Source organism: Chrysochloris asiatica, unplaced genomic scaffold (genome assembly GCF_000296735.1).
Source record: "Chrysochloris asiatica unplaced genomic scaffold, ChrAsi1.0 scaffold00113, whole genome shotgun sequence".
Lineage (NCBI taxonomy): Eukaryota > Metazoa > Chordata > Mammalia > Afrosoricida > Chrysochloridae > Chrysochloris > Chrysochloris asiatica.
Window position 1 is genome coordinate 739022 of NW_006408631.1, and position 24643 is coordinate 763664.

The following is a 24643-nucleotide window of genomic DNA, read 5'->3' on the forward strand; positions in this document are numbered from 1 at the left end:
TATATATACCAGGTTGGGAATATACACATGTAACAAATCAGAAGGGAAGAAATTAGCTATTTAATAAAAAATACTGGTACGATTTTTGTAAATACTGAAGGGATATAATTAAATTCCTTTCTCATATGTACAAAAGTAAATTCCAGATGGATTAAAGACAAATATGAAAAACAAAATCATAATGCTTTTGGAGAAAATATAAGACAGTATATTTATGAAGGACTCCTGGTGTGCATTGGACTGCGAATCGCCAGGTCAACAGTTCAAACCTACCAGCTGCTCCTCGGAAACCCAATACAGGGTCACTATGAGTCAGAACCAACTCTACCCCAGCACTTAACAACAACAATATACTTATAAACTCCAGAGAGTGAAAGATTTCTCCACTAAGAAAAGAAAAAAATAGTAAACTATTATCTGAAAAAGTCAACTACACTAAAATTACAGTTTTAAGATGACTTAGCTAACAATAACAAAAATTTGTGTCCAGAAGAAATAAAGAACTTCTACAAATCAGTAAGAAAAACAGAGTAAATATCTCAAGAGAAAAGATACAAAAGTTATGAATCACAGACAAAATCAAAGACAACGAAATGTTAATTATAAACAACACAGGCAGTCAATTGCACATGGAATTGTTAAGTGTCAGTGTGTTAGTTCCAACTCATTGTGACTTTGTAGAGTTTCCGAGGAGCAGCTGTTGGTCTGAATCTCCGATCTTACATTTAGCAGTCCAGTGTTTATCCTACAGTGCCACACCAGGACTCCTCATAACTAGTTAAGGATACAAAAATTCAAATAAAAAAAAATAGACATAGCACATCCTATCAGATAGGCAAAAATGGATTTCTATCATGACCAAGTGTTGGCAAGGATGTGGAGAAACAGAAACATCCTGCTGGTGGCAGTGTGAGCTGTTATCTCCATGTGGACTCCCAGAGAGCTCTGGTAACTTAGTGGTTATGATCTGGGTTGCTAACCAAAAGATCAGTAATTTGAATCTACTAGCCCATCCTCCGGAGAAAGATGAGACTTTCTGTTCCCATGAAGATTTACAGCCTCAGAAACTCTATTCAGGGTCACTATGAGTCAGAACCAACTCAACACCATCATAGATGTCCACATCCTAATCCCCAAACCTGTGAAGATCTTATGTTATTTTACAGAGCAAAGGAAATGGGTTCTCTCCTAGAGTCTCCAAGAAGAAATCCAACCTTGATTTTAGCCCAGGAAGACCTGTGTCAGACTTCTGAGTCACAGAACAGATAATAAATTTATGTTTGTTTAAACCAGTAAATGTGTGGTGATTTGTTGTGACAGCTATAAAAAACTAATACAATCACTTTGCAAAAACGGTTTTGCAACATCTAACAACTGAACTCCCAGGGACATACCTCAATTATGTGGTCCAGAAACCATCAGCACTGGCACAACAAGGGAGCTTGTTAGAAATATACTCTCAGGCCCCAAGCTGCTGAATCAGAATCTGAATTTAACAAGATTTCCACTGTTCCATTCAGACTCATAGTGACCCATAAGGTTTCTAAGGCCTGGTGTAGCGCTGTGGGTTAATGCGCTGAACTACAATGTCAGCAAGGTAAGCAGTTCAAACTCACCAGCCACTCCTTGGAAACCCTCTACAGAGTTGCTATGGATTGGAATTAAATCGAAAATGACACACTACAACAACAAATCTTTATAGAAACCGACTGTCACATCTCTCTCCAGCAAAGCCAAAGCTGCTAGTGGGTTCAAATCACCGAACTTTTGCATAATAGCCAAGTCCTTACCCTGTGCCACCAGGGATCCTTTTTAAGCAAGATAAACATTAAGCTCAGAAACACCATTCTGGAGAGTATCTCTCACGTATCCACAGAAGAGACAGGTAAGGAAACTACAGCACCATTTGCAAAGCTGGGGGGATAGGGAAGGATAATCTGAATGTCTTTCAACCATAGAATATATGACTGTTTTTGTATAATAGAATATCATTAGCTTTAATATTATGTTGAAATTTTATCTTGGAGATATATCATGTTGAAATTTTATCTTGGAGATATATTATGTTGAAGTTTTATCTTAGAGAAGTTTTATCTTCTAAGATAAAACTTCAACATAATATCACGTGGAGGAAAATATGTTTCAAAGAGATATGTAAAGTATACGGCATTGATAGAAAGTTTTAAAATGTTTATTGATGTATACACACACAATTAAAGCATTAAAACATCAATAAAAGTGATAAACTTTAATAATTTCAGAAGGGGGTTGCTTCTCAGGAGCAAAGGAGACTAATGGGATAGGAAGCAATTATTGCACAAGGATAAGTTGTCACAAAGCTGATTGGGAGGGACACTTATGTTACTGTCTACACTTGAAATGTGGCTTGAAATATTTCATCATTAAAAAGAACATATTAGCTTATGAATGGAATTTATAGGATTTCAACACCAAAGTGTCTTCATCAGTTTTTAACTAAAAAATTCCCTGTGCATTTCTTTTGTTCTTTGACCTAACTTTAAGTCAGCTGACAATGACTAATCTTGGGTTTTAACCCCATAAAGTATCCCATGGATACTGGTGAGGCTCTGTAGGATAAGCTGGTCTGCTAAGCACAAGGTCTTCAATTCAAGCCCACCAGTCACTCCTTGAAAACCCACACAGGGTTACTGTTACTGTACAGTGTTACTGTGAGTCAGAACCCTCTCGATGGCACTTAACGGCAACAACAAAGCCTCCTATGACCTTAATGAGTACTATACCATAAAAGCAAAGAGCAATTTCATGTGTTAGATTTCAAGTACAGTCTTATTTAATGTAAAGTTTTCAGGAGTTGATAAGTGTGTCTATATAACTAGGTTCTATAAACAAATGTGTTCTGTTGAGATTGGATGTTACATTAAAATTCCTCATTCTTTAAGAAGAAGCTCTTAGTATAAATACACAGAAAACACACCAATGAAACAAAACATTTTTACAAAGAACACAACATATACAGTTATTTTTGCTTTTGAAGTCTGAATATTTTCATTAGATTATACTCTGTGGGCATATAAATAAAAGAAAATCCATTATTTACCATGATACAAATACATTCAATTTGATCTGGAATCACCTTCTCATTAAATTTAGGTGTTGATATCTGGAAATGCTGACGTTGTTTTCTTAATGCTCATAGCAAAGTGTCTTTTATATAAGGGCATATCCTCACTATTTAATGAAGATCTGCATATGTGTAATCCCTGCTCATTTGATTGTTTCTGTGTATGTCTTCTATATACAAAGCCAAATGTAATATAAATAGAAGCAAGAAAATTCTTGCACAAGAAATCCCTAGAAGCCAATCCCTATTTGCTATTTAAGTACTTGAGAGGATTTGAGAAAAAATCCATACCATAAAGTGATAAGCAGATGTTTTCCATATGTTCTTTGCATGCTAAACCCATGTAGTTATGTTTTCTTCAGGTTTTGCTATTTTAAATCCAGTTGTCCGTACATGTCTTTGAGGTAAATCACAAGTGACAAACATTGAATCTAAACTTGCCTTGAAATAGTGCAGAAGTTGGGGATTATATTTTCATTGCTACTTTTTTCAACTATTCAAAAAATAAGTCATGGTTTCCATATGTCAGTTGTCAAAATCATGCCTCTTTGTCTCCCAGGAATGTGAATTAATTCCTCTGCATTTTTTTTTTGGTAGTGTTTGTTCACTTCCATTTTGGTTCATATTTATGCCACTAGTTTGTATTTATAAAGTATTTATAAATATTCTTGTAATTATAAAGTTTGTATTTATTTATAAAGTTTTACTAAAGGTAATACAGAAATGGCTGCAAGCATACATTGACAGAGAAATTCAAGGGGTTCAAACTGGATTCAGAAGAGGCCATGGAATGAGGGCTATCATTGCTGATGTCTGATGGATCTTGGCTGAAAGCAGAGAATATCAGAAAGATGTTTACCTGTGCTTTATTGATTATGCAAAGGCTTTTGATTGTGTGGATCATGACAAGCTATGGACAACATTGCGAAGTATGAGTATTCCGGAACACTTAATTGTGCTCATGAGGAATCTGTACCTGGACCAAGAGGCAGTTATTCAAACACATGGGAACGCTGAATGTTTTAAAATTAAGAAAGATGTGTGACAAGGTTGTATTCTTTTACCATAATTATTCAACCCGTATGTTGAGCAAATAACCTGAGAAGCTGGGTTCTATGAAGAAAAACGTGGCATCAGGATTGGAGGAAGACTCATTGACAGCATGCAATATGCAGATGATACAACCTTGCTTGCTGAAAGTGAAGAGGACTTAAAATACTTACTGATGAAGATCAAAGAGCACAGCTTTGGTATGAATTACATCTCAATGTAAAGAAAACAAAATTCCTTACACTGGACCAATAAACAACATTCTTATCAACAGAGAAAAGATTGAAGTTGTCAAGGACTTTATTCTTGGATCAACTATCAACACTCACAGAAGCCGCAGTCAAGAATTCAAAGGATGGACGTATTGCATTAGGCAAATCTGTTGCACAAGATCTTTTTAAGCAAAGATATCAGCTTGTGGACTAAGGTGTGCCTGACCCAAGCCATGGTATTTTAAATAAACTCATATGCATGTGAAAGCTGGACAGTGAATAAGAAAGACTATAAAAGAATTGATGCCTTTGAGTTATGGTGTTGGAGAAGAATATTGAAAGTGCCATGGGCTGCCAGAAAGACCAATAGATTCATTTTGGAAAAAGTGCAGCCAGAGTGCTCCTTAAAGGCCAAAATGGCCAAACTTTGTTTCTCATGCTTTGGACATATTGTCATGAGGGATCAGTCGCTGGAGAAGGATATCATGCTTGGTAAGGTGGAGGGTCAGAGAAAAAGAGGAAGACCCCCAACGAGATGGATTGGCCAACTGGCAGCATAGATGGACTCAAGCGTGGCAACAGTAGTGAGGTTGGCCCAGGATCGGGCAGTGTTTCGTTCTGCTGTTTAAAAGATCACTATGAGTCGGTACCTACTTGATGGCATCTAACAACAATGAAAGTTTGTATTTAAGCATCATCCAAATAGTATATCGCGTCAGGAATTCTTTATCAGGATTGCTTCTTTCTCAGGGGTGTGGTCAGTTTACTGTCAGATTGTGATCTTTTCCCAAGACACAGTACTTAGGAAAACTTTTCATTAGAAACTATACCAGTGTGATCATAAAATAATCCCTTACATGGAATCAGTTTAGGTCCTGCTTCAGTGATTTTTCAGAATAAGGTACTATGCTATATTGAGCAGAAGACTTGACCATCAATCTGTGTTATTTAATATGTGAGTTAAGTGCAAAGGTTGTGTTGAAAATAATGTTATTTCTATTACTCATGGGCTGATAAAGTCATCATTCCCTCTATTGTTCCCTTGACAGGTAATTCCATGTTGTTGCGAGTATTACCTGTGGTGTATGAAAAGCAGCCTCAGCCAATTAACAGACATCTCACAGAGCTCCTAACCTTGATGTCTCAGCTGGAACAACCAGAACAGTATCATCTTCTACGGCTTTTGCATGTAGCAGTAAAAAGGAAACAACCGGAGGTAAAAAGCACATTATATAGTCCTTACTACCAGGCATGCTTTTGGATATGTGAACAGTATGTATTCTTAGGGTTTCCTCTCTCTGGTATCTATAAATATACAACTTTAAGAGCACTCATCTACTTCTTTTTGAACCATGAAAACAAGGAGGAGATGGACAGAAGTTGGCTACAGTTATCAAATACAACAAATATGCATGTTTGCATTTATTCAGGTTAGCTTTAATGAAAGCTTAGCTTGGCCACATAGTCACTGGAGTCTGTGGCTTCTCTAGTAGGGCCAAGGAAAAGACCAGTACATGACATGATTTATGGAGAAATTAGCCTATGGTAAGAGCAGTCTGATTTTCTAGATAGCATATCAGATTTTGTTCTTTGAACTCAAAAAATTATAGCAGTTAGGATGCTTATGATTTTCAGTAACAGAATAACTGGTTTAAATAATAAACTAACACTGGTTTAAATAATAAAAGGAAATTATTGGTTCATGTGACCGAAAAACCTTCATTCAAGGACTCAGATGATGAAAATAGAATGTTGTTGTTGTTAAATGTCATTGAGTTGGTTCCGAACCAGCAACCCTATAAGGGTTTCCAAGGAGTATCTGATGGGTTTGAACCTTGTGGTTCAAAGTCCAGTGCTGATCCTATAGCATATACCAGTTTCTCTATATTCCCCTCTCATATTTGATTTCTGTTTTGACTTCTATTTTCTGTAGACTTTATTCTGTGTAACTGATAGATGCTCTCTAGGAGCTGTGCTTCTCCTGTCTCCAAATTGCCAACCTCCAAGAATAAATCCTGATAGTCTCACTGATTAAGACACATGTTCTACCCCTGGAGTTTCTTCAGAACCACAAAGATACCCAGAAAGAAATGAGAGGCACCTGGCAATGGGGAAGGAGGAAATCAATTCTGGAGGAAACCAACACACATACACAATGAAGATGATTGTTCAACTCAAAGTTCTGTGAATTATGGTCATCCCTATGCTCCATTTCCACTTGAAAACCCACCACAAAATGAGACTGAAACAATGGTGTGCAACATTTTAATTGTTCAAAAAGGATAGCTTTATTGTTATGTGAATAATTAGCCACAATACACTGTGAACTCCTTGATGGAAGAAATGATCTCTTCTTTTCTTCTGTATGCCAGTTCTTACCATTTATATGGTGTTACAAATATTCATAGACACAAACTGAATTACACAGGGTGGTAAATGCTCTCTAAATGTATAAACAGTTAGGGACAAGTAACTAATTCTGCCTCAAGGAGAGAAATAGGTGCCATGAAGACCCAAAAAGGGAATGGCCTCAGGGTCAGGCCCTGAGGAATGAGAAGTATTATGCCAGGTGGAGCAGAAGGGCAAAGGGCCCTTCCAGAAGTAAGATCTCTGAAAGAGGGAGCTGGAGAAGAGTTTTACAAGAAGTTTTCAAAGGATGAGATCAAGAAGACTGGTTGAGGACAAATCAAGAAAGTCTAATAATAAAATTTGCTAAGGAATTTTAGAATTTATGGAGACACTGCAAGTATCTTTGAGTTATTGTTATTGTTAGGTGCCATCCAGTCGGTACTAATTCACAGAGACCCAATGCACAACAGAATGAAACACTGCCCGGTTCTGCGCCAATCTCGAAATCATTGCTACATTTGAGCCCATTGCTGCTGTCACTATGCCAATCCATCTCATTGGGGGCCGTCCTTTATTTTGTTGACCCTCCACTACACCAAGTATGATTTCCTTCTTCAGGAACTGGTCCCTCTTATGTCTGAAGTATGAGAGACAAAGTCTAGTCATCCTGACTTCTAAGATTTGCTTGTTCTTTTGGCAGTCCATGGTGCTTTTAATATTCTTCTCCAACACCATAACTCCAATGCATCAATTCTTCCACAGTCTTCCCTATTCATTGTCCAACTTTCATATGTATATGAGGTTATTGAAAGTATCATTGCTTGGATTTTCATTGACAAAACATCTAGAAGTAGTCCATCTCTCCTTCTTCCTAGTCTCTCTGGAAGCTCATCTGAGACCTTTCCCCCATAGGTGACCCTGCAGGTATTTAAAATTTCGGTGGCATGGTTTCTAGAATCACAGCAACACTGACAGATGAGTGGTAGCATCTTTGTGTAGCTCAAAGATTTTAAACATGGAATGGCATTCCCAGCTCTACATTTACCAAAGAACCCAGCTAACAAATAGCCTGAACAGGGAGAAATTAGGATCAGAGAGACACTAGGATGGGAGCAAGAGAAGACAAGCAGTTAAGAGGAGAAGCATTAATAAGAATTGAAACCAATTTGAGTAATGCTTCTAAGATAGAGTAAGACCAATTTGATGACTGATTAGATGTGGTGAAGATGGGGAGGGGGGTGGTGGAAAGGGCACAGAGAAATGAAAAGGAGTCAGAGAGGAATGAAGACTGAAATTTCAGTTTGATTAGATAGAAAGATAATAGACAGAAGGGACAGTTAAACTTGCACAGTGAATACAGAAGGAGGAGTAAATTAAATGGGACAGTTGATGAGTTTGTGATGGAACTTAGATTTTCATGAATCATTGAAAATCAGGAGCTCAGGAGAGAGATTAGGGTTGGAGAGATGCATCTCAGTATCATTGCATTGGTGAGTGATCCAGCTAGGACAGTAAAGGATATTTCAGAATATAAATATGAAGCAGAAAGAGAGGAAACAAGAGTTACCTAGAGCATTGAGAATTGATTGTTAATGAGCATCAGACTCACCTGGAGCACTGAGCCCCACCCCAGTTGTTCCTGTCCAGTGAATCTGGGCTATAGCCTGAAAGCTTACTTTTTTTTTCACAAGTTCCCAGAAAATGGTGATACTGTTGGTCCAGAGACCACACTGAGTGGCAAGGCCAGCATTTGGGTAGAGGCCTGGGACCTCTGTGCTGCCTGACATATATCTTCACTTTGCCCTTCAATACCTTATTGTCATTAGTTTTGCCCATTTGTGTCTTTCAATGGACTATAAGCACTTTAAGGAGCAGAGGTTTCTTGGGTTAGCAGGATAGTGTTTCTTTGGAGACACTCTAGGGGTGATTCTAGAGAATCTGTTTCCTACTTTTCCAGCCTCTAGAGGTTACCTGTATTCCTTGCCTGTGACACTCCATCACTCCCACTTTTGCTCTTGTGGTCATACTCATAGCTCCTTCTCTGACTTGGACCCTTCTTCCTGCCTCTTATAAGGAATCTTGTAATTATATTGGGGGTCAAATGGATAATTCTGGATGATCTTTCCATCTCAAGAATCTTAGTTTAATCCTGTTCACAAAGTCCCTTCTGCCATGAAAGGTAACACAGTCACAAGCTCTAGGTGTGGATATCTTTGAGAATCATCATTTAGACCATGACAATTGAAGACTGAGGACCAGGCACCCTGGGAAATAGGAAGAATGACTAAAAGGCCAAATTTGATTTTATAAAGGAGGCACCTGGCATGCCATTTTATCTGCAGTCTGAGAGCAGGAACAAAACAAACAGGGATATGGGAAGAGTAAATTAAACTTATTTCTCAAGGGGCAAAGGCTGGCTTGAAGGTAAGTGAAACTAGGAGTGGGCTTTATTTACAAGACAAAGAGAGGAGGAGAGGATTCAGGGTCATGATGAGGCTCAAGAGTAAGGGTGGCACCACATATGGCATTCAAAGAAGTCTTATCAGACCCCTAGCTACAGCCACCCTTCAGTGACTGCCCAGAGACTTGGGACAGAATTTGTGAAGTCATTTAACCAGGCCCTTGTTTACTTTTGGACTATAGGCTTTTGAATAACTATTAATAACTGATATCTGAATCCCCAGGAGACTTCAGATGGGTGTTCTCTCTCCAAGCATAGAGGCTTTACGTATAGATCACGTTCTCAGTCTGGAATGTTCTTCCTTCACCACTACCACCCTTAATGGGCTACTATTTCTGATCTTTTATACAGCAGTCCTTCTTCTCTGATTCTCCTGCCCATCTCTGTCATAGTGAATACCACTTTGTAACAAAATAGTCTCTATTGGTCTCTCCCCATCTGGACTCTTCATTATCTCAATCCAGAAGTCAGATAATGACTATTTCTCACATGGATGAGTTCACATTCATGCCTAAATTAACATGGGACTTTATCATTCACAATGGACTTTCTTTCATCCACTAGCTCATTAAATACTACTAATAGATTATAGGATGTGTCTTTTCCCCCCTCCATTTTAGATAAGCCAGAATGAATTTTCTCAGAGGTTAGCTATCTTTCCCGTTGTCACACTGGTAGTAAGTGGTAAGTGATGGGTTCTGGACTTTAAAAGCCAGACCATCCGACTTCCCCTTCCCTCTACTGACCTGAGGAAATAACTGAGCAACCTCCACTTGAGAAGGTTGTAAGGGAATAGTCTTCACAGTATTGGTTATAGTAGATAGGGGAGAGTGGACAAAAAGCACTAATAGTTGCTATATTCCATGTCCTAGGCATTCTGCTAGGTGTTTTATATAGATTATCTCATTTTAGTTCCACAACAGCCTTTTCATCTTATAAACGATGAAGCTGAAGTTAGAGAAATGAAGAACAGTGGTGCTACCAATGAGTAACTTGGACCCCCTGCCATCTTTATCAGCACCTACAATTTTTTTTTTTTTTTAGCACCTACAATTTTTATATGGGTGGTGGAGGTTTACATGCTGTTATTATGCTGTGTTGGAAGAAGTACAGCCAGAGTACTCCTTAGAAGCCAGATGGCCAGACTTGGTCTCTCGTACTTCAGACAAGTCCCTAGAGAAGGTTATCATGCTTCATAAAGTGGAGGGCCGGAGAAAAAGAGGAAGACCCCCTATGAGATGGACTAGCACAGTGGCAGCATCAATGGACTCGGGCTTGGCAATGATTGTGAGGTCAGCACAGGACCAGACAGTATTTCATTCTGTTGTACATAGGGTCACTGTGAGTTGGTACCAACTCGATGTCACCGAACAACAACAATAACTATGCTGAACAAGTGTCAGTGGAACTTCCAGACTAAGTCTAGAAAGAAAGGTCTGAATAGCTACTTCCAAAATTATTAGCCATTAAAATCCTGTGTATCACAGAAGTTCAGTCCAGTTGTGCATGGGATCACCATGACTTGGAAACACCACCAGCCATTTTAGTCAGTCTCATCTTCCCTAAGTCTGCCATATATAGAAAATCAAGTGAAGTTACCTCCCAAAACCATACCAGTAAGACCAGGCTGTAGTTGGAAACCTAGTTTAATACTGTCAATTAGGTTTTTTGATCTCAATACACTAAAAAATTGAGGCTATAAGGCTGTGGTGTGTTACACAAATGGAAGATCCAGAGGACGTAGTAGAACAGGTGAGGGAGATGGCAGTCAGAAAGGTGGGCCAAAAAATAAAGAAGGAGATGTGAGTGAAATGAGGAAGCGGTCATGAAGGCAGACTCCTGTAGATATTGTGGGAGTTGCATGTAGACCCCAGAATGAAGAGGGAAATGGTGAGGAAGCACCCGAAGTGATGAGAATGGACTCTATCCATGCTGGGATCCTAAACTGTGAGAAAGGAACAACTCAACCCTCAGTTTCCAACATTGCTTCCCTTCACACCAGGACAGCTCTCCACTTAGCTCCTTCAGCTCTTCATGTGCCAATGCCCCTGCAGCCACACTTGGTTTTCCAGGTCTATGTCATAGATGTTAAGATTATGAGGTGTCTGATTCACCTCCTCTCTCACCAATTCTTTAGTGAGCAAGGGGTTTGGGGGAGAAATAAATCAGTAGCTGCAATCAGAAATGTGGACGGAGGCTTCGTTGTTGTTAAATGCTGTCAAGTCTCATCTAAGTCAGTGATCCTGTAAAGGGTTTCCAGGGAGCGGCTGGTGAGTTTGAACACAGACTTTGCGATTAGCAGTCCAATGCTTATCCTACAGTTCCATACCAGGACAGAGGTTTTAGATCTCTTTTAAGCGCGGTTGATAGTGGTTACGTGCCATGGAGTCAGTTCTGACTCATAGCGACCCTGTTTGTATAGGGTTACCGAGGCTGTAAATCTTTACAGGAGCAGAAAGCCTCTCTTTCTCCCGCAGAACAGCTGGTAGCCTTGGAACTGCATATGCTGACTTTGAAGTTAGCAGCCCAATTTGTAACCGCTGCCAGAGCGCCTTCTTTTAAGTTAATCAATTTAATTTCAGATGAAATAAGCTAAATAAAGAGACTTTTGGCCCTGTGAAATTTGCATCAAAGTGGAGCATGACTGCAGTGAAGCTCTCATTTAGAGGTGAGCTGAGTCTGTTGGATACCGAAGGCATATGCACAAGTGTTTCTTGTTTTCTTGGGTGCCCTTCTCACTACCCACTATCCATGACCATCTGGGCAACAACTTTTCCAGTGGTCCTTATGGCAGTGGAGTCTGTATTCTTGCCTACCACAAGTTATTCTCTAGTATAGCTAATGAAAGGTACAGAATTCAGTGCTACATATGTGTGCATTTGGAAGTCCTGGTGTGACATGCCGGTTAATGTATTGGACTGCAAGTTTGGTGTTTCAAACTCAACAGGCACTCTTCGGAAACCCTATACAAAGTCGCTATGAGTCGGAACTCACTCAACGGCACTTAACAACAAAATGAGCACATCTGTTACTACTTCCTAAGCATGTGGAGATGAGTAGTAGAAAGTGCCAAGGTTAGTGGCAAACATTGATTTATGTTCAGTCCCAAAGCCATTTCTTTCGTGGTCTGGTCCCTGAAGGACCAAAATCAAACCCACTGCCATTGGGTTGATTCCTACTCATAGCGACAGAGTAGAACCGCTCCTTGGGGTTTTCAAGACTGTAAGTCTTTACAGGAGCAGACAGAGACAGCTTCATCTCTCTGCAGATCTCACACATCATCTGTCTCCTGGAGGAGAGAGTCGTTGTCTAGGATTTTCTCTCAGAAGTGAAGAGCATTCCTATCCACACACCTAATCCTACAACACCTAACACAGTATCCACAGGCCAAAAAGACCCAGAGCTCAGTTGGGATATTTATTTAAAATACAAGTTTTACAGAACATTAAGCATATGAAGTGATGGAAGATACAGACAGTTCTAAAACATTTTTGGCACAGAACCACGGTTTTCAGAATATGTGATATATTTCCAGCATGGTAGGAGCAAGTTAGTAGTAAATGAATAGAGTAGCAGTTACTTTGTATGTTTCTGAAGATGAATGTTGTTGTTGTTATGTGCCGTGGAGTGGGTCCCGACTCATAGTGACCCTGTACAGGGTTACCAAGGCTGTAAATCTTTATGGGAGCAGAAAGCCTCACTGAAGATGAATAGAGATTCTTAATGGTAGCCTAATTAACTGAGAGATAAAATTGGACCTAAAGACTAATTTAAGAGGAGCACACATAAACACAAACTCATGCTCATAAGGTCTTTTTCTGATGTACACACATGGGCACACACACACACATGAGCACATACACATAATAGCTCTACCTTTCATTCTTTACATAAGAATTTAAATGCAATTTTCTGCCAGTGAAGTTATGATGTTGTGTTTTCAAATGCCTATACCCTCAAGATGCCCATGGCCTATGAGATAAAGTGTGCCTGTACAACTTGAATTCAATATAAGATGCTGATCTTCTGAATATACTCCTATGGGAATTCAGAAAAAGAAGTGAAATTTTGCTCAGGAAGGGTCAGATAAGCTAGGGGTCCTTCAAACCAAGCCCTTGCCCTGGACTCCTAGCTTAAGAGAGTCCTGCTCAGGTTCTCTTTAGCTGTGCTCCTACACCATTCCCATCCACATTGCTTATGAAATCACACACAGTTCAGGTAATAGGAACTTGAAATTCCCTACCTACATACACTGAGTCTACTGACAAAGCTTGTGCAGGTTTGTGCACTGGATCTGTTCTCCCTAGGACAAGCCATGCCAACAGTGTGACCTCCTAGTCCTAAAAGATGGCCTCACATAAAACTCCTTGCTGGGCAACATCAGGAAGACATGGGAGGGGCAGCGAACAGAGACTGAAGGATACCTCTCCCTGCTCCCTCTAAAGAAGCCAAACATTTTTCATTCAGACCAGGCCTCCCAGATTGTTATGAAGGTGTATATGTCAAAAAGGAGGATAAGCCATTTTATACAGCTACTGTGTAATAGATCTGCTTTGGAAGAAGTGCAGCCAGAGTGCTCCTTGGAGGCCAAGATAGTTAAACTTCGTCTCTCATACTTTGGACATATTGTCAGGAGGGAACAGTCGCTGGAGAAGGATGTCATGCTGGGTAAGGTGGAGGGTCAGAGGAAAAGAGGAAGACCCCTAACGAGATGGATTGGCCAGGTGGCATCCTTGATGGACTCAAGTGTGGCAGCGGTAGTGGCTTTGGCCCAGGATTGGACATTGTTTCATTCTGCTGTGCATGGGGTCACTATGAGTCAGTTCCGACTCGATGGCATCTGACAACAACACTGTATTTGGTTGTGTGATATAGGGGCATAGCTCCAGGTACTGTATATGTTACATTGGGTCAGAGAAGGTTTCTCAGAAGAGGAGGTAGGTATCTGAGATTGACCTTGAACCTCTGAGAGCTCTCTGCATGCTCAAGTCACTGTTGGTGGTCAATCCCATGTAGTTGCAACAGAGGGCTCATGGGGGAAGAGAGAGCAGATATACCCATCAATATAAACCCTGAAACACCATGGCATTGGGATTCTGGTCATGTACCATGGTGAATCTTTGAACTTCTCTAAGACAGACTTGATGTGATCAGATCTGAGTGCTGAGGTGATGACTCAGTTGGCAGTGGGGAGGCTGAACAGAAGGTAGAGAGACTGGGAGCAAGGGAGCCAGTCTATGTTAGTCCACAGAATGACTGGGCCTTACAGCTTGAATGAACGCTTTGTCAGTTAACTCTCTGCCAGTCACCTGTGTTCGTATTATTCTAATTGCCAAATTGAAAGTGGGCCAAGGCTGTCTCAGAAACAAAGCCAACCCCCAATGAAGCAGCACTGAAAAGACCAGCCTAAGGAAATGACCTGCATTTAGCAAATGCAATTCCTCCTGATCCAAAGATGATCTATCTAAAGAACCACTTCCCTTTCATGTATATAATAAACTTCAAGAAATAGCTATCTTTTCTATCACTATTGTATCACAGCAGACTAATCAGATTTTGTTTCACTGACATTTCTGTTATTATTTGTTGGCATGAATCAGGACTTTTCTTCTTTTTGCTCTTTCTATGGATTTAAATGTGTCTGGGCTTATATATTTGCCTTGATTTTTATTTCTTTCCTTATTTTTCTTTATGGGGCAACAGACTCAGAACACTCTTGTGTGGCTTGGGATGTACAAGTATGACTCAAGTTCAAATTAAAAAATTGACTTGGCATAACTAAAAGTACATGTCACCAAGACCTCAGTATTACAGGAATAGGAATAGGACAAGAAGAGTGAAGAATGGGGAATGGAATTTTATAGAATGGAGCAGAAAATATGTCAGCATTTTCCATTCCTAAATGCCATGGGCTAAGTATGTTGCCGTTACCCAGAGCAGCTGGCCAACACGTCTACAATACGTGCCAGGGACCTCTATTGACTTCTCCCAAAGAACTTACAATTGCTCCTTAACCAACAGACAGCATTTATAGACGTCTTCATTCACATATGCCATTTACCAAAAGCCAGCCATGTTCCCCTCCTACAAAAGAACAGGATAAGAATATACTTGCATATTTCAAATCCTTCTATAGGATAGTCTTAATTATCTCAAAATTTCTTCTTTATTTATCCCTATTAGTTATGTTGTACATAGCCATAATGGTATGTATGTTTAAAGATTGTGTACAAATACTTAACTGTTATGAGATGGAATTCAAACCAAATCATATGCCTTAAAGTTTGTTTTGATTCATGGTGACCCCGTGTGTGTCAGAGGAGAATTCTGTTTCATAGGGTTTTCAAACTAAATTTTTGGCAGTAGATTGCCAGATCTTTCTTGTGAGATACCTCTGGTGGATTCAACCTCCAGTTTTTCTTTTGCAGCAGAACATGTTAACTGTCCCACGCATAGATTCTACAATAGGTAGAGAGATGTTTTAATCAAATACTACCCAGTAAAACCATTTAGACTTACTTTCCTCTGATTTATCCCTCATATAGTTACGATCTCACCTTCTGGCTAGGCTTTGGGTATGCGCTATTGTTGTCTTGTCATTATTGCTAAGTGTTGTTCCATCGGTTCCAACTCATAGTGACCCTATATAGGGTTTCCAAGGAGCAGCTGGTGGATTTGAACCTCCAACCTTGTGGTTAGCACTCCAGTGCTTATCCTACAGTGCCACCAGTATACAACAGTATACACAATAGGCATGAGTGATAAGCTAGTGGCACTTTCACTCCAGTGTGAAAGTCAGACATCTTGACCAGAAATAATAAGAAACAAGAAGTGGCTTGCTTGGTGCCCTTTAGGGTACTATGGGAGCTTCCGCAGAGGCACTAGACTGAGAGGGGATGAGGAGGGGAGCCAAGAAGGGCTTTTGAGGAAATAACAGTGAATGTGTGACCTTGAGAATAAGAGCTGTTGTTGCTGTAGAGTTGGTTTCCACCCATAGCGACCCTGTGTAGTGAGCTTGAACCACCCACCTTGCAGTTCGTACTGATTTTTCTGTCTAGTGTATTAACCCACAGAGTCACAGTAGGACTCCAAGTATGAGTTAAACCAGCAAAATAAGGGCAAGTAAGAATTCTAGGGAGACAGAATCGCATGATTAATGTCCCAGAATAAACTTAGCAAGTCAAGAAAATGTTTAAGTAATTAAGCATAGTTGAAGTGTGAGAGGTGATGGGGTCTGTTTGGGAGGGTGGAGTAATTGAATAAAGGGAGGAATTGTACAGGCAGAAAAGAGTCAGTTCAGAAAAAAGTACATTAATCCTGTATTTGGAGAAAAACCACTGCCGTCGAGTTAATTTTACCTCACAGTGACCCTATAGGACAAAGTAGAATTGCTCCTTAAAGTTTTTGAGGCTGTAAATCTTTAGGGGAGCAGAAAGCCTCATCTTTCTCCTATGTAGTGACTGGTAGTTTGAACTACCAACTTTGCAGGTTGCAGCCCAACACCTAACCCACTGTGTCACCAGGACTCCCTTCTATCTGTAGAGCAATGTCAAATTATTGCAGGACATTTAAGCATGAAATGAACACCTCGGTGGTCACAAGATGGAGAAGGGCCTGGGTGGACAAGACTGAAGGCAGGGAGACCAATTAGGAGACTGTTAGAATAACCAAATACAGATGACAGGGTTAGTGGTCTCAGCTTAAATGAGAGAAACCTTCCCTGACCCCCAGTCTAAATCAGCTTCTCAGATAAGTCTCTTACAGTTTCTGAATTTTGCCTGTTGTTGTTGTTAAGTGCAATGGAGTTGGTTCCGACTCATAGCAACCCTGTATAGGGTTTATGAGGCTGTAAATCTTTACAGGAGCAGAAAGTCTCATTGTTCTCCTGGGGAACAGCTGTAGTTTCGAACTGCTGACCATGAGATTAGCAGCCCGATTTGTAGCCACTACGCTACCAGAGCTCCTACATGGCACTTATTAAAATGTGTAATTAGTCATTTCTGGTTTAATTATTTGTTGTAATGAATATCTTGTTTACTGACATTATTATTGCATGAAGGCAGGAATCCTGTCAGACTTACTAGCAGTTATAGCTCCAGCACCTAGAACAATAGTTTGCTTGCAAATAGAAGGTACTTATTTGTGAGTGAGTGAGAAGATAAATGAACAGAGATGAAGGACAGGTGACAGATCTGTGGGATACATATACAGACAACAGTTTCTGTTCAATTTGTTCATACTCATGGTGACCCCATGCATGCAAAGAACTGTCCCATAAGGTTTGCAAGGCTATGACCATTCAGAAGCAGATTGCCTGGATGCCTCTGGATGAGTTCAAACCAACTCCCAAGTACTCACAGGAATCCCTGGGTGGCACAAAAGGTTACACTAGCAGTTGAGTGCTTAATGTTTTGCAATACCCAGGCACACCTGTGATGTCCTATGGTATACTTGGTGGGGGTGTGCCTTGGAGGCTATTCCAGCTCATAGTGACCCTGCATAGAGTTTCTGAGGCTGTAAATCTTTACAGAAGCAGAAAGCCTCATTTTTCTCTCGTGGAATGACTGGTAGATTCAGACTGCTGACCTTGAGGTTAGTAGCCAGACTCATAACCACTAAGCTACCAGAGCTCCTTCTGGTATTCTTAGGAGGTAGGAACAAAACACCTGGTGATTGCTTAGATAAGGCTTTGAATAATGGAGAAAGTAGTCAAGAATGACTCCCTAATTTCTGGTCACATGGGATAATGATGTCATTTATGGAGACAATATGCAGTTAGGGCCAGACAGAGTACTGGGGGCAATAAGTTTTAAGGGATCTACTGGTGTGGTATTGTGGGCTAATGCGTCAGACTGAAAAGTCATTTGAACTGCAAGGTTGGTGGTTCAAGCTCACCAACTGCTCCTTGGAAACACTTTACAGGGTCACTGTGGGTTGGAATCGACTCAACAGCACTTAACAACAACAACAAGATTTACTGGCTCTCTGGGTCAAGGTCACTTTGAACAGCAAGGTGGGCAGTTAAAATTCACCAACTGCTCCTATAGGAAACCCTATACAGGATCACTATGAGTCGGAACTGACTCGAAGGCCCTTATCAACAACAACAACAACAACAACAACAACAACAACAACAAACATTTAAAGTCTACCTTACCAAAGATAAAATCAAAAAGGGAATCAGCAAAACTGTAAATAAAATAACAGAAAGATGGGCTATATAATGAGCAAGCTGTTTTTATTTTTGTTGTTCAGTTTTCCACAGGTTGGCCTTTTTCATTTACTGCACAACTCTTTTAGCAGACAAAACAACTCATTGTCAGTGTGTATATTACTATAGTGACTTTATTCTTCGAGTAAAAAAAAATCACATTTCTTTCATGTGAAATGTTTCGTCCCTCCATTTCAAAACGCAGTGAAAATCAAGAGAGATTAGAGTAGTGGGGTAACTGTGGAACTCATTTTATTTTAATATTTTTATGTTATTATTACATCTGTGTCAAATGGAAAATTAAAGAAAATGTGGTTGCTTCTTCCTGCTTTCTTAGTTCTATTATTAAATATTTCTCAGCCATATTTTTTTCAGTCTGAAGGTTTTTATTAAATAATGCAGGGTCTTTTACTTATATCAACACTATTTATATTGCCCTTCAAACTGCAGCATCCATAGTGGTTTGGAGGAAATGTTACATCATTACATTATTCCTAATGAAGATATAACACAGCAAACTTGATTGATGAGGAATAGCATCTGAGCACTTTGTAAACATCACTTGGCAGTAGCAGTACACAGATTTTTTTTTTTTTTTAAATTAGGAAACGGAAGTCTCTGAATATTTTAATGTACATTTCAAATTCCAAATTTGTGAGATTTGCTTGTTATCCAATGAAAATAATAATCACAAAATGTGTTGAGTTCAGGTTTAATGCAAAAAATATTAGCTTTCAAGATTGCTTCTGACTTTGTAAGGAATTAAGCACTGCTCATTTAAATGTTCTTTGTTCCTCCTTCCTTCTTTTCTCCTCTCTTTTCTTTTCATAGATCCTTCAGAAGTGTATTCCTTTCCTAATTGGGCATTTAAAGGATCCGACCCATAATGATGTCATCCTAAACATCCTCATAGAAATAGCAGGCTATGAGCCAGTGGCTTTGAACGGTTTCCTTCCAATACTGAGAGAGATTGGTGAGCGGTTTCCCTACCTTATTGGACAAATGGCAAGGATCTATGGAGCTGTTGGGCGTGTGGATGAAGTAAGTCCAAACTTTTTTTCCCCTATTTCCCAAATTTCCATTGGCATCTAACCTACTGGGGGTCTGAGATCTATGACAAGTTGTGAAAGTCCCCATTTCTATTTCTAACTCTTTTTCTAGACTATGGTCTCTCACTGTAGCAAGTTTATGAGGAAGATCCAGAAAATGAGAATTGTATTGCTAGAGTAGTCACCTGAGGATGGAGAAAGATTAAAATGGGAGGAAAATCATAGAACTTTAACATACAGTAGATTCAAGACCATTTTTTTTTTTTAATAACAAATAATATGAGAATTTCAACATCATTTCTTGTTGCAGTTCTGCTTAACCCAGGAGACCTTCTGGAAGCATAGCATTTAGGTCTCAGAGACCACCCAGTAATGACAACCCAAGCTCTCATGTTAAATAAGCGACTGGACTCAGTATGTTTTGAGCTCTCAAGATGATGTTCCTTTGCAGAGTGAAGTAAACGTTCATGGATGTATAAAAGCCTTAGCCTAAATATTTGCACAGTGAAATTTTTTTGCAGGGACAACAGGATACTATCAGAGCTTGTAGGGATTAGGCAATGAAGAGTTTCCATAAATTCAAATTCTGGAAGGTGTAGTAAGCATGTACATATATAAACACACACAAATTTGTCTGATGACTTTACATTGGGATTTAGGATTTTTCTCTTTCTAATATCAAAGCAAATATATAATTGATAGGAGTTTTCCTTTTACCTTTGCCATTGTCATTAGTGCTGTCAAGTCGGTTCTGACTCATAGCAACCCTTCATATAGTTTCACATTTTATCTTACCCACTTACAAATAATAAAATTAGCTATAAGATAAATGGAGTCCTGTTGTGATGCTGTAGGATAAAGCAATGGGCAGTTAGGTCAGTTTGAACCACACTGTTCAAACTCACCAGCCACTCCTTGGAAACCCTATACAGGGTCACTATGAGTCAGAACTGACTCAACAGCATTTAACAACAGCAGTATAAGATAAATATAAAATTGTGCAACTTATAGGTATTTCAGAGTTCTCCAAGTTCAACTCCTTTACACAAATGAAAATTAATAACCAGAAAGGTTAAGTGACTTGCACAGACTCAGACTAGATTAGTCAATGACTCAAATAAAATTAAATATAGGGTATCCTTGGCATTCATTTGTACATTTATGTCATGCAATGGATCTTTGGTTCTGTTTTATTTTATTTCTGCTGAGAGTTGTAATGAGCTGGGTGAGTCATGGGCTTCTTCCTGTAGAAGGCCTTTCTCCTTTAGTTTCCCCACAAGAAGATGGGAGCTCATAAGCGGCCTGCATATGTCAACGTGAAGATGCATCCTCTAAGAAGATTGCTGGTGCGGACATGCTGCTTAGTGTAATCCCTTTCTGTTTGATGCAGTTTCAAACAGCTTGCAACTGTCACGTTCTGCTTTCTGGTGATGCTATCACGTGCCCTGTAACTTTTGCTGCCAGTACAATCCACTGCTGAGCCCAAGTTTTACTAGGCCAACTTTGGCAGACAGCTGTTTGACTAAATCTGCTGACCTTGCAGGTCTCTGCAGGAACCAAGAAACTTAATCTCTAATGTTCAAGGCCTTGGAATCTCTAACCACACATATTGTTTCTGCAACTTAATGATATTCCTTTTGTCATAAATACATTTATGATTCATTAATGTGTAGTAATGCACAATGGAAGTGACTTACTTGGATTCCCCTGGAAAATGTAATCTGTTAAAAAAAAAATAGCCATATGCAATTATGTCACTCTGAGTTTATTTTTAGTAAGGCAAACCTGAGAGACAATGCTGTATTAAGTGACCATTGTGTGGCTCTCAGTGGATGTAGGGGAAAAGAAAGGTGTATCCAAATAGCCTGGGGAGTGATTTCAGAATATTCACATTTCTGTCTTTTTCCCAATGAGGTTAAAAAAAAAAAAAAAATCTCTTCTGGTCATTTTGACTCAACTCGCTAGCAGAGAACAGTTCTAGATAAGAAACACTGCAAATATGTCTGGATATCAGGATTACATGGGCAATTTTTTTAAAGTAATATAAATCATTGGGCCCATAGAATACTTGCCAAATCAAAATCTCCAGGAAAGGACCCAGAAGTCTGGATTTATAGATGCCTCTGCCAGGGTCATTCTGATGTAGCTGTTTTGTGGATCATCGTTTGGGAACTCCTTAGAGGCCAGGATGGCCAAACTTCGTCTCTCATACTTCGGACATATTGTCAGAAGGGACCAGTCACTGGAGAAGGATATCATGTTTGGTAAGGTGGAGGGTCAGAGAAAAGAGCAAGACCCCCAGTGAGATGGATTGGCAAAATGACAGCATCAATGGGGTCAAGCATGGCGACAGTTGTGAGGTTGGCCCAGGACCGGGCAGTGTTTCTTTCTGTTGTGCATAGGATCACTATGATTTGGTACCGACTCAATGGCACCTAACAACAATAACAACAACCCTTGAGTATTAAGGAGCTCTTATAGTGTAGTGGTTACAAGTTGTGCTGCTAACCTCAAGATCAAAAGTTCAAAACTACCAGCTGTTTTACAGGAGAAAGATGAGGCTTTCTGCTCCTGTGAAGATTTATGGCTTCAGAAACCTTATGTTTCCGAAGGGATTGGGCAACTAAGAGTTTCCAGAAATTCAAATTCATAGGGTCACTATGAGTTGGAACAGATTCCACAGTACACCACCACCACCACCCTTGAATACTGATGTCATTTTTTCTCTTAGAGTTGGCTTCTAAAGTTGGGCATGTGGATGAGAGTTGGATCCTTTACAATTTCCCATCCTTCTCTCTAATATCACAGCATTGCAAATCAATTGGTATTTTTCTAGACTACTTTCACAGCATTTTAGATTAGGCTTAACTGAGAATAGCACAAAAAATCTAAAACCATGGTGGCTTAAAAAAAAATCTATTTTTCTCACACATGAAAAAATCTGAAATCAGTAATTCCAGAATTTCATATGGTTTATAGTTTCAGGCACCAAGCTTCCTTCTATTTTGTTGCTATACCATTGCAGCATACAAAAGAACACCCAAATTCCATCTTGTGGTCCAAGATGGCAATTTATTACGACATGTCAAGTCCGTGTTTCTGCCAGCAGGAAAGAAGAAGGGGAGAAGGACTCTTCCAGGCAATCAGGCATAACCTTTTGCTTGCATTCCACTGGTTAAGTAGACCAAAGAAGAATCTAAGCAAACCTAGCTGCAAGGGAGACAGGGACATGTAGTCTTGATTTAGGTGTCCACATGCCCAACTAATCAAGAGACAAAGCAGAAAGAATTATGTGTGTGGAAGGTGGTCAATTCAATTCATATTTCTGGATCTGGTTTCTCTCCTAAAAATCATGGCTTTGCACTGGATGACCTCCCTTCTGACTTTGGAAACTTTTGATTCAATTATTACATTTCATTTAAAATTTGTCTAACAAAATTACCTATAAATGTAATTTTTTTTTTTGCTCAGAAATAATGCCCCTTCTCATTTATTTCTGATATCTAAAATATTATCATGAGAACATCCTTCTAGCTTTAAAGTATGCTAAAGCCCATATGTCTGGAGAAAAAAACCCAAGCAGCTATTAACCACTCAATTTAAGTGAACTTGCTCAACTTTCTGAGTAAAATCTTGTGGAGTAATATTCCTAAAAGCCAAAACCAATAGACTCATATGTCTATTTCTACCTAGCCTCTTTCCAAAAGGAAACAAGAAGTTACCATAGTGTGTTGAGAGGGAAGCAGTGAGGGTGGAAGTCCAGTATGGGAGACTTGGACATCGGTTGTGGAGGAAATTGAAGCAAAGAGGGAGTAGCAAGAACATTGTCTATGTGGAGAGCTTGGTCTATGGGGGGACAAAGGGCAGTTTTCTATGAGACATGGGAATGTTTAGGGTGATAATGATGAGGGCAGTCATAGGACTCTGGTGACTTGGGTTCGTTGGGTTCTCTTTCTCATTCTATTTTAAAATTGACTTAATTTGAAATGTTTCTATTCGACCCCAAAATAACACTTTTACTTGTGTTCAAGGATTCAAATTATCAGATAGCTTTGTTGCAAGGATAAAAGATTTTGGAATTTTAGAAAAGCCAGTCCAACTTTGAGTATCTTGTTCCAATTTTTGAAATGCACAATTTGTGACTGGTTGGACCCCACTGTAAGATCCCTCACTTGGTTCAATTCCTTAGGAGGAAGTGGGGAGCCTGCTGAAGATATGCAAATCATCAGGCTGGTGATGGGACAAGGGGGAAGTGAACCTGGAATTGTATACCTTACTGATTGGTTTGTTCCTCACCTTTGGTATCTGTATGAAGCCAGGGGTAAGAACTACCAGACTGGCTACAGAAAACCACACCTGGTGTGTCTGTCTTTTAAATCAAGACCCAAACTCATTATCAACAGTTTGATAGGATCTCATTAGAAGGCACATTCTAATACATACTATGCACTCCATCACTATGGTTTCCTCCCAATGCCAGACCTGTTGCAACGGAAACAGACAAAATGCTTTTAACAAATGATCTCATAGCACGTGGAAGGATGCTGTGGCCACTTGTTTTTCATTAGCTGCAGACCCATTCATACCCTGCACCTGTGAGGAATCAAATGGCATGCCCTCAGTTGCAGTCTCTGCCATGGTGGGTGTTAAATCCTGTGCCCTCTGCCTTGTTATTCTAACTGGTTGGAATATGCTGGCTAAGCATCAGGGTGTGTTTGTTACATCCTCTCTGGGCTCAAAGTCATGGCCACATTTCAAGCCAAGAAGTGACATGCATTTCACCCAGGTCATGTTCTGTGACATCTCATCTGGTAGGCCTGCCCCCAAAAAAACTTTCAGGAGGAAAAGGGAAAGTATGACCAAGGCAACTGAGAACCATATCTATTGTCCTCATACTGGCTATGGAAAAACATCCTGTGAAACTGGAGCCAGGTGATTTGCATCTTTAATTTACAAATCAATCCAGATGAACAATTCTGGGGTCATTCAACAAAAGGAAGGATCTATGAGTTAAAGCCACAATTCCCCAATGGTGGTGAACTTAGTTAAAACTTTGGTAAGCTCAGTGATTTGAGCATTTCATTTGCTCAAGTTTTGGTTGGTGTCAATGGGTGTTACACTCATAGTGCTGAATTGTCATCAATTAGAGAAAAAATTTTTTGTTCAAAATTCATTTTTATTTCCTTGTTGTTGTTGTTAAGTGCCGTC

General features: G+C 39.7%; 1 protein-coding gene across 2 annotated transcripts in view; it reads left to right on the forward strand.

Moving 5' to 3' along the window:
- VEPH1 (ventricular zone expressed PH domain-containing 1) overlaps positions 1-24643 on the forward strand; it is a 373634-nt gene that overhangs the window by 108709 nt on the left and 240282 nt on the right. For both annotated transcript variants that reach the window (XM_006867941.1, XM_006867940.1), the window contains exons 4-5: positions 5415-5581; positions 19218-19427. In XM_006867941.1, coding sequence (XP_006868003.1) covers positions 5415-5581; positions 19218-19427 — 377 coding nt within the window. The remainder of the gene's footprint in view (positions 1-5414; positions 5582-19217; positions 19428-24643) is intronic.